We start from the raw sequence: 11,781 nt of genomic DNA, 5'->3' as shown, positions 1-11,781 counted from the left end.
CTTTGTATTATCGTCGAATTCGAATGTTTCCGTAGTTCTCCCTCTTCGTAGTTATAACGATGCAAAAAATATATTTAGTTTACCTTCTAGTTATAATATATCATCTATTATTTAATTTCAAGAATACTATTTCGTTTCGCTCGATGTTGATTGCGTAAAAAATTATGAACTATCTGATATTTAATTGTATCTTCGTTTAAAGATCTTCTTTCGACTTAATTTGTATAAACATCGTGAGAAATGGAATCATCCACTGTATTCTCGTGTTTAATGTATGCTTGAGGTTAAATATTGATCGTACAAGTGCTAATACGTACTATAATTCTTATTGAGCACGTACAGAACTGTCGTCACGGATAAAAAAATTCTTAAAGATCAATCTTTTTCCAAAAAATATAGGGTTTAAGGTACGTGAAATACTTCACGCGAATAACGTAGATTGTTAAAAATCAAACTTAATTAAACTTCATATTTAACTGTACATGCTCGATATCTTAACAAAATAATTCTATTTGTACATTGGCTATAAGATACGTAGTATATGTCTTCTTCCGTAGCATAGTGGTCGACGAAATTTTCAATAAATTATACATAATTGTACATATCGATATTACGTTCATCCAATGTTCCTTATAAGCATGAATCATGCATTTTTGCCTGAATAAAACTAATCATCAAACATCCTAAAGCGATCTTATTTAAAAGAAGACCATTAACATCCCTCAACTATAAAAAAACAAATACACTGAAAAACAAAAATGTTGTCTCTCCACGAATAAATGGATAGGTAGCTTTAATAACCAATTTGTCAAAACCATTAACATCCCTCAATTATAAAAAAAACAAATACACTGAAAAATAAAAATATTGTCTCCCTACTCTCCACGAATAAATGGATAGGTAGCTTTAATAACCGATCTGTCTTTATTATTATCAGATACATTATTCACGAAATATCAATCATAATAATACAAAATGACAATCTACCAATGTTAATACAGATTAATAACTAATATTAATATTAACGAAACTTTGCACGCCACATGCACAGTTAAACCCAGTATTGGCAAATACTGCTGTAACGATTGCACTGCATCCTTTGTTAAAAAGGCAAAATGTATTGTAAATTACGATACTTCTCGTTCTACTTAAGAATAACCTCTGTATCCCGATGGATTACCAACGTAGCTTCCATAATTGGTGCTGCGATACGGATCGTAGTTGCTTCTTACGTTATACGAGGATCCATAATTCGATCCTCCGTAGCCACTATATCCAGTTCCATACCCATAACCATACCCATCTGATCCACCGTAACGCCCATAACCATCTAATCCACCGTAACGTCCGTAACTATCGCGTCCACCATACCCATAGTATCCATCGTCGTAGGTACCAGAACCGTAACCACTTGGAGCATATCCACTGCCATACCCAGCATAGCCCCCTAATGTGTTTCCACCATATCCTCCGTAACCCCCGTAACCACCGTATCCATAGCCTCTATATCCCGGATTGTACCCAATGTTTCCGTAATAGCCGTACCTGGTATCAAAAGATTAAAAAATCTTGAATCGTTAACTCGAGCGAAGAAAAATAACGTGGCGCACGCTATCGATCAAAATCAGTGTCGTTAAACTCTCGCGTTTACGTCTTTTTAATATAACCACGCATTACTTGGGAAAATATTCATTGAAGGATCTGATCGAAATTGCTCGTGGAAAAAATAAGGAAAAAATATAGAATAACATTTGTTCTTTATACTTGAATATTGATTAGTTCGAGACTGGGCAAGACTAAATAATCAACGGATCATTGTACGTGTGAAAATAAATCGAAAGTGTAGAATAAAATTTTCCCGTTTAAGGCTTTATTTCCGAGAAAACGGAGTTTGGACGTGTTTGGTTAAGAATCCGCTTAGTAAATTTTTAAATTTATTTTTCTCGCAGGCGTGTTGAGAAAAAATCTTATTCTACATTTTCAGCTTATTTTCACACGTAGAATGATCCTCCTGTAGATTATTTAGTTAGTCGCCTCCAGTTCGCGATTAACCATGTTCAACTGGACTCGATCAATTTTCAAACTCGATTTTCTCCAAAATCATATCGTGGTCGCTTTTACACGTTGTTCGTCCACGCCTTGTATACTGGAAAAAATATCTTCGAGTATTGGTCTGCAGTTGTGTGGCGTGTAAAATGTGGAATATTACGAATGAAGTTCAATAATTTAGATGTTAAATAATACGCGTTAAATATAAATTTCAGGAAATTCGAAGACGCATGGAATAAACTTTCGAATCGAGAGTAAACGATTTTCTATACTGAGAAGAACTGTTACGTTCTCGACCGCGACTCTTTTGTTATGTTAATAAGTTATTGCAAATTCTTCCTAACACGTATTCGTTGCGAATTTATTCATACTATACAAACCACTTCCTTAAAAAGTCAGCCACGTGACAGATTTATGAATTGTGCTGAAACCTCACCCTATATGGCCGCCCCCGATAATTCCACTTGGCCCACCCACTGGATAGCCTCTATAGCCTGGATTTAGATATCCCGAGCTCAAGCTTGTCCCACGATATACCGTGCCAGGACCATAAATCGAACCACCAAGATAACTCCCATATGGTCCGCCTCCACCGTATCCTGTAGGTTGACCATACTCTTTGCTAAGGTGAAACGCTGCAACCAATGGAACTTTTAAGAAAATCCACATTTTCGAAGGAGTAGCGTTAATCGATCACTGATACATCCTCGTCGATAAGAAATTTTGAATTTTTTAATAATAATCTCCAACTCATAATACGTTGTCGGTCAATCTCATATCGAAAAATTAATAAAAATATACCTGTCCATGTGTCCATATGCGCATATATGCGTGTGTTTCATGTTTATTCGATAATCGACCGTTCGTGTTAACTACAATCGACGACAAAAAGCTATTGATTTCGAAGGATTTACATGCAAATGATGACACTCGAGACGACAAGAGAATGGTTATGCGAATTACTGTAATTTAGAAGGAAATTCAGGTCAATTGTTATGAAATACTTGGAAATTCCTAAACGAAAACCCCATCAGAATTCGTCTGCAAAAATTCTCGAAAATACAAAAATTTCCCAAATAAATAATATCGAAAGAGAGAGAGAGAGAGAGATGTTATCAGCGATGTCGTGATTTACAATTGTTTGATTACACTTTGAAGAGCAATGAAAAACATGTATGAATCGAGAAGATTACTTTATGGCTCACAGTGTGAACAGAAGAATAGATAATCAGTAGAACCTTGGCGAATGCTAGTGAATGGTAGAACGCTTTTTCACACATACACGTCATTCATCCACACCGTTTTATGGTGGCGGAAATGACGCGATGTTGAATGATGAGTTTATGAATCATCAATTACCGCGCTATGTCCACGGAACAAGATTTGCAAATTAAATCGCGTTTAAATTCAATTAGCTGCAATTGATAAAAATGCCATCCCCTGAATTGAGAATCAGCGTACTATGATTTATGAATATGAATGCCATGGACCGTGTGTCTATAATTACGCGCATCTACGGCAATTAACAATTAGATTTTGAACGAAAGATCTTGGAATATCAACGTTTCATTCAAGTATCGTTCGCTGAATTTCCATAGAATATTTCATACGCTCATTCACAATTATAAATCTTATTGTAGCTAATTAAAAACAGATTCGTCGTAATCCTTTGATTTGACCTGAAGCTGTATCGCAATAATCATTTTCATTGGAAAGTGGATATTCACAGATTCGATGTAAATTATATCTTAACAAATAGACAGGATCAATTTAAATCAATCGATTCTTCAACTTCTTCGTCTTTATGTTTCTTTCTTCCTTTCTCACGCAGAAATAATAAAACTTGCTTCCTATTGTGAAACGAAATCAAATCAAATGGAAAATCGACTGCAGCATTCGAATAATTAGAAACACGCACGCGTCGCGTATGCAGATTCTGTTGTTCCGTTACGTGAGTCATTATATCAATGATCTAATACAGAACACGACGCCGTTGCTAGAAAAGACGCCGCCAACTGTCGGAGGACCTTCGACTAGTCTCATCGGATTAGCATGTTATTATATCGAATGTCAGTTTTTTACAATGAAAACCATTTGAAGTGCTCGATCGTGGGAACGGTAGTGACATACTTATTTAATACGTTGAAAAGGTTGGATAACGATCGATCATGCCTAGAAACAGTCGTAATTTCGCCGCAACGACGACAAAACCACGGAGCTCTTGTAATTATGCAGTTACGAGTATCCTTCTTTGAATGCACTAAATAACGCTAGTCTTCCTTTATGCTTCTTTTCTATCTTTTTCTTTCTTTCTTCTCTTTTTTTTTTTTTTTTTTTGCAATTAAGCTTCTACATACCATGGAACGAGGTAAAAAAAATAGAATTCTAGGAACGATCGCATAATTAACGTAAGCCATTTGAAATTTTATTTAAAACATAAGACGTAATCGTCTATGATGAAATAAATTAATAGAAGAACCCATATAATACAAATTTTAATTTGAAAACGAACTAAAACATAGGCATAATAAATTTATAACTTGGTTAGGACAAAAATTCTATTTTCAAGATTTACATACCGATTTGTCTATATAAGTATACGAGAATTTACTGTAACAGCACTTACTTCGATCGCTCGCAGACGCTGTTAAGTCTTTGATGTTATTCTCGTACGATGGACTGTTCACCGGTGTTAATTTGCTGCTTAACTTTGGTTCCGACGATTCAATGGCACCGTTGCCGAGTGCAAATAAACAACCGAGAAATAATATCTGAAATTGAGGATACAATATTGATTAGCGTGATGAACAAACATGCAATACGCCACTAAAACTAATACTGTAGATGTTAAAAATAGATCGCGTAAGCTACATTTCATTATATACAAAGCGATAGGTACTCACGAAAAGAGTGTCATTCATTGTGGCAGAACATCAATAAACGAATGTCACGACTTCAGCGGTTTTATACTGAAACTGCAGGAAATTGAAACATCACAAACATTTTGAGAAACTTGTCGAACGGCCCCAGTTTGATGATTTTTAAATATAAATACACATAACCGGCGCAGCTGTTTGCCTTAGCTTTTAAGCTGAATTGGCTTAGTAGCAATATTGATCGATATCACTTAATATAAGCAGTACCGGCCGCTTATTACTATTTTATTTATTATTATTAATTATTACTTATTACTATTAATCCAATTCAGCTTGAAAACTAAAACAGCGAAATATTTCTGCACGTACATAATTCGAAAAACAAGGCCGCATAGGAAAAAGTTGTTCAAAATGTTCAGCTTTACAATATATTTCATCGGATAGAAAGTAGCTGTCCGATAAATTCATCAAAATGATGATTTTTTTTTTTTTTTTTTTTTTTTTTTTTTTTTTTTTTTTTTTTTTTTTCAAATTTCCAGCGGCTTCCGCGCGGAACTTCTCTATTGATGTTTTAACGAATGACATCGTTTGCGTACAACGAAATGTAGCAGAAATTTTAATACAACAATCAGACGCACGTAAATACAACACCTAAATGTAATCGATGTAAAGAAATATCATCTAATACGGAAACTTTAATTATTAACGAAATTATCCTATTTCATGAAATATTGAAAAATAGATTTATAACAAGAAAGTGGAATATCATGTTAACAAGTGAAAATTATCTATTTTCGACGGATGAGAAAACGAGTACTGTTTTCGTAACAAATGTTATTATACTTATGAAATTATGGCTAGTTTTACGACACAGTCAATTGCTTCGTCGACAGATAAATTAAGGGCGATTGCATTGTAATAATGAATCATCACTGTCAGTCTTTACTATCTATTTGTAGGTAGAACATACGTACGTATTACATGACATGTGCTCTTTTATCTAGCGATATTCGTTAAGCAATTGAACAATAATCTTTTATAAAACAACGAACTATAAAAGTATCTATCAACAAAATGGAAGAAAAAGACCTTGTAGCTTTTGATGCTTTGTTAGATGGTACAGTTTATAGTACAGTATTTGTAAAAACAGATAGTATCACTAACAAAAATAGAAAAAACTGTTGGAGAAGTTGAGCGTACATTTTTTCAAAGAATTTCTACTATGTCGTTCCTAAACCGATAACAGATACAATGTTAAAAAATTATTTCACTGGATTTTTTCCCTATTATCTAAAGTCCGCTCACTTTCCATTCCACTAATTGCAAATATTGACAAAGAACAGCGATCGGATGTTAAGAAAAGAAATAGAACCGTTTCCTCTGGGTTATGTACACGACACATATGCGGTGACAGAAATAAGTAAAAATTTCAAATAGAAAATTCGAAATAATAGAAAATCTACGTCTCTATCATACGTATCTTCCTTTTTTTACACACGATCATTTTCAAAATCCGTAATATTTCCTCCTACCACAAGTTTGCTATCACATACAGGTACATCTCATTACTAAATATTAAAATATTTAAGAGTTAGCGGCGATTTTTGAAATAAAAGTAAGTAGACGTTTAAAATCCTGCTGAAGCGCTTAGCTTAGATCAGAAAGGAAGAAAAATTCGCTACGAGGAATAAAACGATATAAAATTCTGAAATGAATTTTCCGGTTCGCATTAATTTCTTTCAACGTATACCTGGCACGATCATCGATAGTAGATGGCAGAGAATTAAAAGAAAAAACATACGAAATACCGAGTATTGTTTAAAACAATTCGATCGTAGATTTCAATTATGATACATACTTGGTCCCGAGAGGGACGGATCTCCATTAACAAGAACCCAATTCCAATTCCAAACGGAAATTCAATCCCAAAAGACACGAGAACCGATCGATGCTAATACTTACGAGGGAATGGAGGATTCTCATTTTCTCTGTCGTTGGTCGAACGAGGAACGCTCGTTTACAGAAAAAATATCCTGACTTGGACGAAACGTGGATGTGCTATGGTCGAACGACATGGCTGGAAACCTCTATATACGCCTGTTTCGCGTGCCCCTCCTCATTTTCCTGACTGGGTCTTGGTTTGTTTAAGCTCGATCCTTACTCAGGAGACGACGACGTTGACAAGGCCGCTGTAGAAAAGCAGCCGGTATTCCGCATGACACGCCTGCAACTAACCCGATTCATGGGAAACCGCGTTTCCGTCTTTCCGAACACCTAACGTTCGCGATAATCCTTCGGTTTCGGCTACGTCATCCCGCCAGGAGGACGCGGATCCTTCGACTTCCAGTAAGTAGTTCAAGATCGATAGAAGAGCACGGTGAAGCATCTTCGAATGTCTACAGAGAAGGAACGAGACACCTGGTGACTCGTTGATTGTATCCCTTCGTGTTTGAATATCGTGTCGAGGCTGACGAACGTTGGGAAAATCGTTCGGGTATCGTGATGCGTAATTAATTTATCGTGCGTTAATTTGAAGTTTCTAATAGTGCGCTTCTTGCGCGCTCGTCTTCTCCACTGTGTCTTTTAAAAACTTTTCTAATGAAAAACGTTTCAAGGTGTGTAGTTTGATACTATTTATCTGTGAATTTTACTTTCGGTATTTATTTATGTAAATGAGATACCGAAGTTTTCGATTGAATAAGTTTCAAAGCTGATAGATTATGTTTGAGAGTTGCGAGGAAAATCAAGGTAAATCCATTTTTGTTTATTTTCGATTTTAATACTATTTGGCGGTTAAAGGGATTTAAACGTATAGGCGTATTTAAATAGAAAATTGAAAAATGCTTGCAATAAAAGAACGCAAAATGCCAAAACCAAATAAAAACGCATAATTGGTATCATGGAATTGGTCGATGGATCGAGTTTGAAAATTATTTTTTTATAGAAGATAAAAGATTCCATTCATCATATTCTCTTCGATGAGCAATGATCTTTGCCTGCAATCGTGTTAATTACGTTTTGCCCGTTTATCGTGTATTTTCAAATAGAACTGTACTCGTCATCCGTTTTATTAATACGGTCAATATCCATAGTAAGCACGGAAATTTGCGATTAAATGATTGCGATTAATCGCACGGATTGATCGCGGTTATTAATAGAATTATATCCTCGATGACCGATTAACCATCGGTCAAGCTTTCGTAAATTATTATAATTGTAATGAGTCGTTGTATTATTAGATAAGACGACAAAATTAGTTTCTCTTATCGCGAAATAAACTCGCGTTTAAGTTGATTATCTGAACGTCAACTTCAGGGCTACACTTCGAAGAACGCACACCGGCACGCAAGCATTTGAACATTTTGTTGACGGTGTACGTCCAGTCAAATAAATATTCAAAGAGTTACACTGACAATCCCATTAAACTTCGACGTTCTTTCGAACGAAAAGAACATTTTCTGTTCGACAGACGTCACGACGTGACCGCAAGATCGACCAAGATATAACGGTTCGAGAAGTTTCAAGTACTCTTTTGACGATATTATCGAGGCGTCGTTCCATCACTTTAAAACTGAAGGAAATAAAAATTTTCTGTTTCCAGTTTGATCGATTTATCGAGCTTAATTTAATTTGTTGTTTGCTGGCATTTTGATGGTTTTGAAGTAGACCCATCATTAATATACGCTAAATAACAACGATAAATGCATAACAATCGTTAATTAAATCGAATTGCTTTGACGAGGATGTTATAACGCGTTTAAATAATTGAATAACACAGAAATTAATGAATTGTGCACTTAAAAAGTACCATGCGCTTTTTCAATTACAGAATGTTTATTATCAGGTTCTCGCTATGTCGTAGGAATGTAATATCAAGAATATATTGTTATCCACTTCGCTGTGTTCGAAGCAGCTGCGAGTAAGTAAAACAACCATACGAGGAGCAAAGGTTGCTGTCGTTGCGATACAATACAATTACTATTAGTTCGCAACGTACACGAAACTTCTATTTCTAAAAGCTGTTCTTCCTCTGAATAATCCATTATCATCGATGTAACAACATCTGAAGAATCTAAAATTCAGACATCGATGAAAAACGAATGAGGCTTCGTACACGTGAACGCATAGTGTAATACTCTCATGTTAATTAAAAAAAAAAAAGAGTGCAAAATTCCTTCCTGTGTAAAAAATTGCCCAAGCGTCTAAATGTAATTCCAAGTGCTTAAAAGAAATTATTGTTAATAAAACAAAGGTTGCTTCGTCATAATCTTGTAACCTTATCGATATTTTCCGGAAAGGTAAAATAAATCTGTTATCTAAATCACGTGCAAGTTTTTCGTTATTGATTGTTTGCTTTCTGTCAGAAAAGGTTCTTTCATCGGACTTTGATGGCGACTGACCTACTATGGCTCTCTAAACAAAGACATTGTTAGACAGTGTCCACAAAAGAAAGTGTATTACAACACAAAGTTTAACGTGTCAGACGCACCTTACACGAACACATCGTTGCTATATTATCAGCGCTCGTAAATATTTCGACTGTGACGTAATATAGGCGTGCAATTTATACATAGACAAACGTACACCCAAACGACGACGTATGAATATGAATGACACCAGAGTACCTGGTCTGCCTAGCTGTTTGCTATTGCAGTACGAATTTATTGTAAATACCAAAAATGTCGTTCTCTGTACGAAATTTTAGAAAGTCTTCCTTAGTCTCGCTTTATTCTTTTATAACTATCAATGGCGAATGGCAGTTTTTTTTTAGGTGGGTCCTTTATCTCTTTGAATAAGATAGAAAATAATAGGAAGCGGGCAATTTCGGATTTTATTGTCAACGTGAAATATAAAAAGATCAGGTATTTGTAAATGCAAGAATTTCAAGCAACGTAATCGTCCTTTCACGTCCACGATCCTGGCTGTTAAGAGTCCGTAATTACAAGATCTATTCAGAAAGCATCCTAGATCAGTTTCAGGTAATCAGTTGAATGAGGATTAAGCAGCGCAAGTCCAAATTCCTATGACAATTAAACGCAAGTTTCCGATGTGAGCTCGTGATCGCGGTATATTCAACTGAAGTTGTACAAATTTGAGATGACTCAACCTAAGCCACGAGAAAACAGTTCAACCAGAGTTTTATAAGTATAGGATGGCCCAACAAGAATCCCGTGATTGCAAAATAGTTAGATTTATTTACTGGTCCAATTCGAATCCTATGATGCGAAATGGTTCAATTCAAAGTTTGAAACGAACCAACATTAATTCTACGATTCTTTGTTAAATATCAGAAAGCAGTCCAAGAGATATCCAAAAGTTACTAAAATTCGAAACTCGTTGAAATTGTTTCGAAACTCGACGAAATTTGTTGCTTAAAAGTCTATTCTCTCCATTACAACATACTCGTATTTATCGGTTTTCCATCCCAGGGATGAACAATAAATCTAGCGACGATTTTTCTCTTTCCTCGTATTTCTCTCCTTTCTCGCCACCCCAGTATTGTATCGAGTTCCATTGCTTTTCTACATCCCTCGGTGCTGAGTGCGTACAATCGTGTAAAAATGTTATTCCAGCACAGAGTGTTCGCTGGAAAATCTGTCAGTATCTCGACAAAACGAGATAGAAATACTTAAATGAAGTATAACAATTCACCTCGACTGACAAACGTATCTTTGGCTGTATAAAAATTTAGGCAATCTCATCATTTGTCGGTGCATTTATTGATTTATCTATATAATCCTTTTGCACTAGCCTCTTTCTTTATATCTAATTTTTATATTGTTATTATATTATTATCATATAATTATTATTATATTCGAAATAGAAGTAAGGAACCAATATAAAGGTTTTCCAAGTAAGAATTCGAAACATGTTCCGATTTCTCCGAAATGAAAGGGATAAATTGATTACGTGCAAAGGATAAATTGCTACGATGATTGATGAGAATGATCAATGCATGATAGGAAAGAACTTTCAGAAAGCACGATGAATATAATATCTGTGGAAAATTGAGAGTAACTGTAAGCTGAAGCTGTCTTTTAAAGATCCTTAGTATCTCATATTTCTCATATTACAACAAAGTGAATCGTTTTTAATAATCGTTTTATAAATAAGAAACGTAATATAGTTCTGTAATGCTGTGCAAAATCAAAGGGAATATATTTGTACCAAAGAGAAGACGTTCTTTCCTTATATTATATTATATCATATAATATAAGATATTATAATAAGAATAAAATATTGCAAGGAAATCATTGTAATAAGTTGAGATGAAGAATCGATGAACGTCGAAAATAGTCCAGTACAATTATGTTACAGACAATCTTTTCATTCTCCGAATAATATGTTGTTGTGCGGAAGATCATGTTATAGCGAAAGGCAACACGCGATCGTGAAACAGAGAAAAGTCTAATGTTAACTACGAGTGGCTTAAAATAACTTAATTTGCTACTACCATCGAACGAGAAAAACATTGTCTTGTAGAATGATAATTCACTGCTCGAAAATATAATTTTTTATTTAACGATACCATTCGTTTACCTCGTTAATAATCTATCGGTGTGAAAGGTAATTAGAATTTAGTCACTTACGTTTGGGATGAAACAAACTCCACATTTAATCCTAAAGAGCTGTAGGATGAAATGATCGATATTGTTTTAAAACAACACAGTGTAGAATGTAGAAGTACGAACTTTCCCATTCGATAATTTATGGCCTCTTAAGTGTTGAACAATTTTCACATTGTACAGAAGTTTCGTATCTTCCATTCTATTAAAAAGAAATCTTTTTTATTTTTGCATCTTTTTTTATTTACAAAAAACTGAATTAATAATTATAACACGAAAATACATTTTTT

The 11,781-nt window shown here is 34.7% G+C and overlaps 1 protein-coding gene across 2 annotated transcripts; it reads right to left on the bottom strand.

The window, feature by feature from the left end:
- Nucleotides 1-901: 901 nt before the first annotated feature.
- Nucleotides 902-7,041, bottom strand: LOC132912341 (uncharacterized). Of its 2 annotated transcripts, none has more exons than XM_060969764.1 (4): nucleotides 6,888-7,041; nucleotides 4,676-4,820; nucleotides 2,486-2,699; nucleotides 902-1,545 (listed from the first exon to the last, which is right to left on the bottom strand). In XM_060969764.1, exons 1-4 carry the CDS (start codon nucleotides 6,906-6,908, stop codon nucleotides 1,149-1,151), a joined length of 777 nt encoding a protein of 258 aa, XP_060825747.1. In that variant the 5' UTR covers nucleotides 6,909-7,041; the 3' UTR covers nucleotides 902-1,148. The 2 variants fall into 2 exon arrangements, with proteins under 2 accessions (XP_060825747.1, XP_060825824.1); XM_060969841.1 differs by having other exon boundaries at nucleotides 2,486-2,684.
- Nucleotides 7,042-11,781: the final 4,740 nt, after the last annotated feature.

Source organism: Bombus pascuorum, chromosome 1 (genome assembly GCF_905332965.1).
Source record: "Bombus pascuorum chromosome 1, iyBomPasc1.1, whole genome shotgun sequence".
Lineage (NCBI taxonomy): Eukaryota > Metazoa > Arthropoda > Insecta > Hymenoptera > Apidae > Bombus > Bombus pascuorum.
Note: the sequence above shows the minus strand (reverse complement) of the source record. Positions and strands in the feature narration are given on the sequence as shown.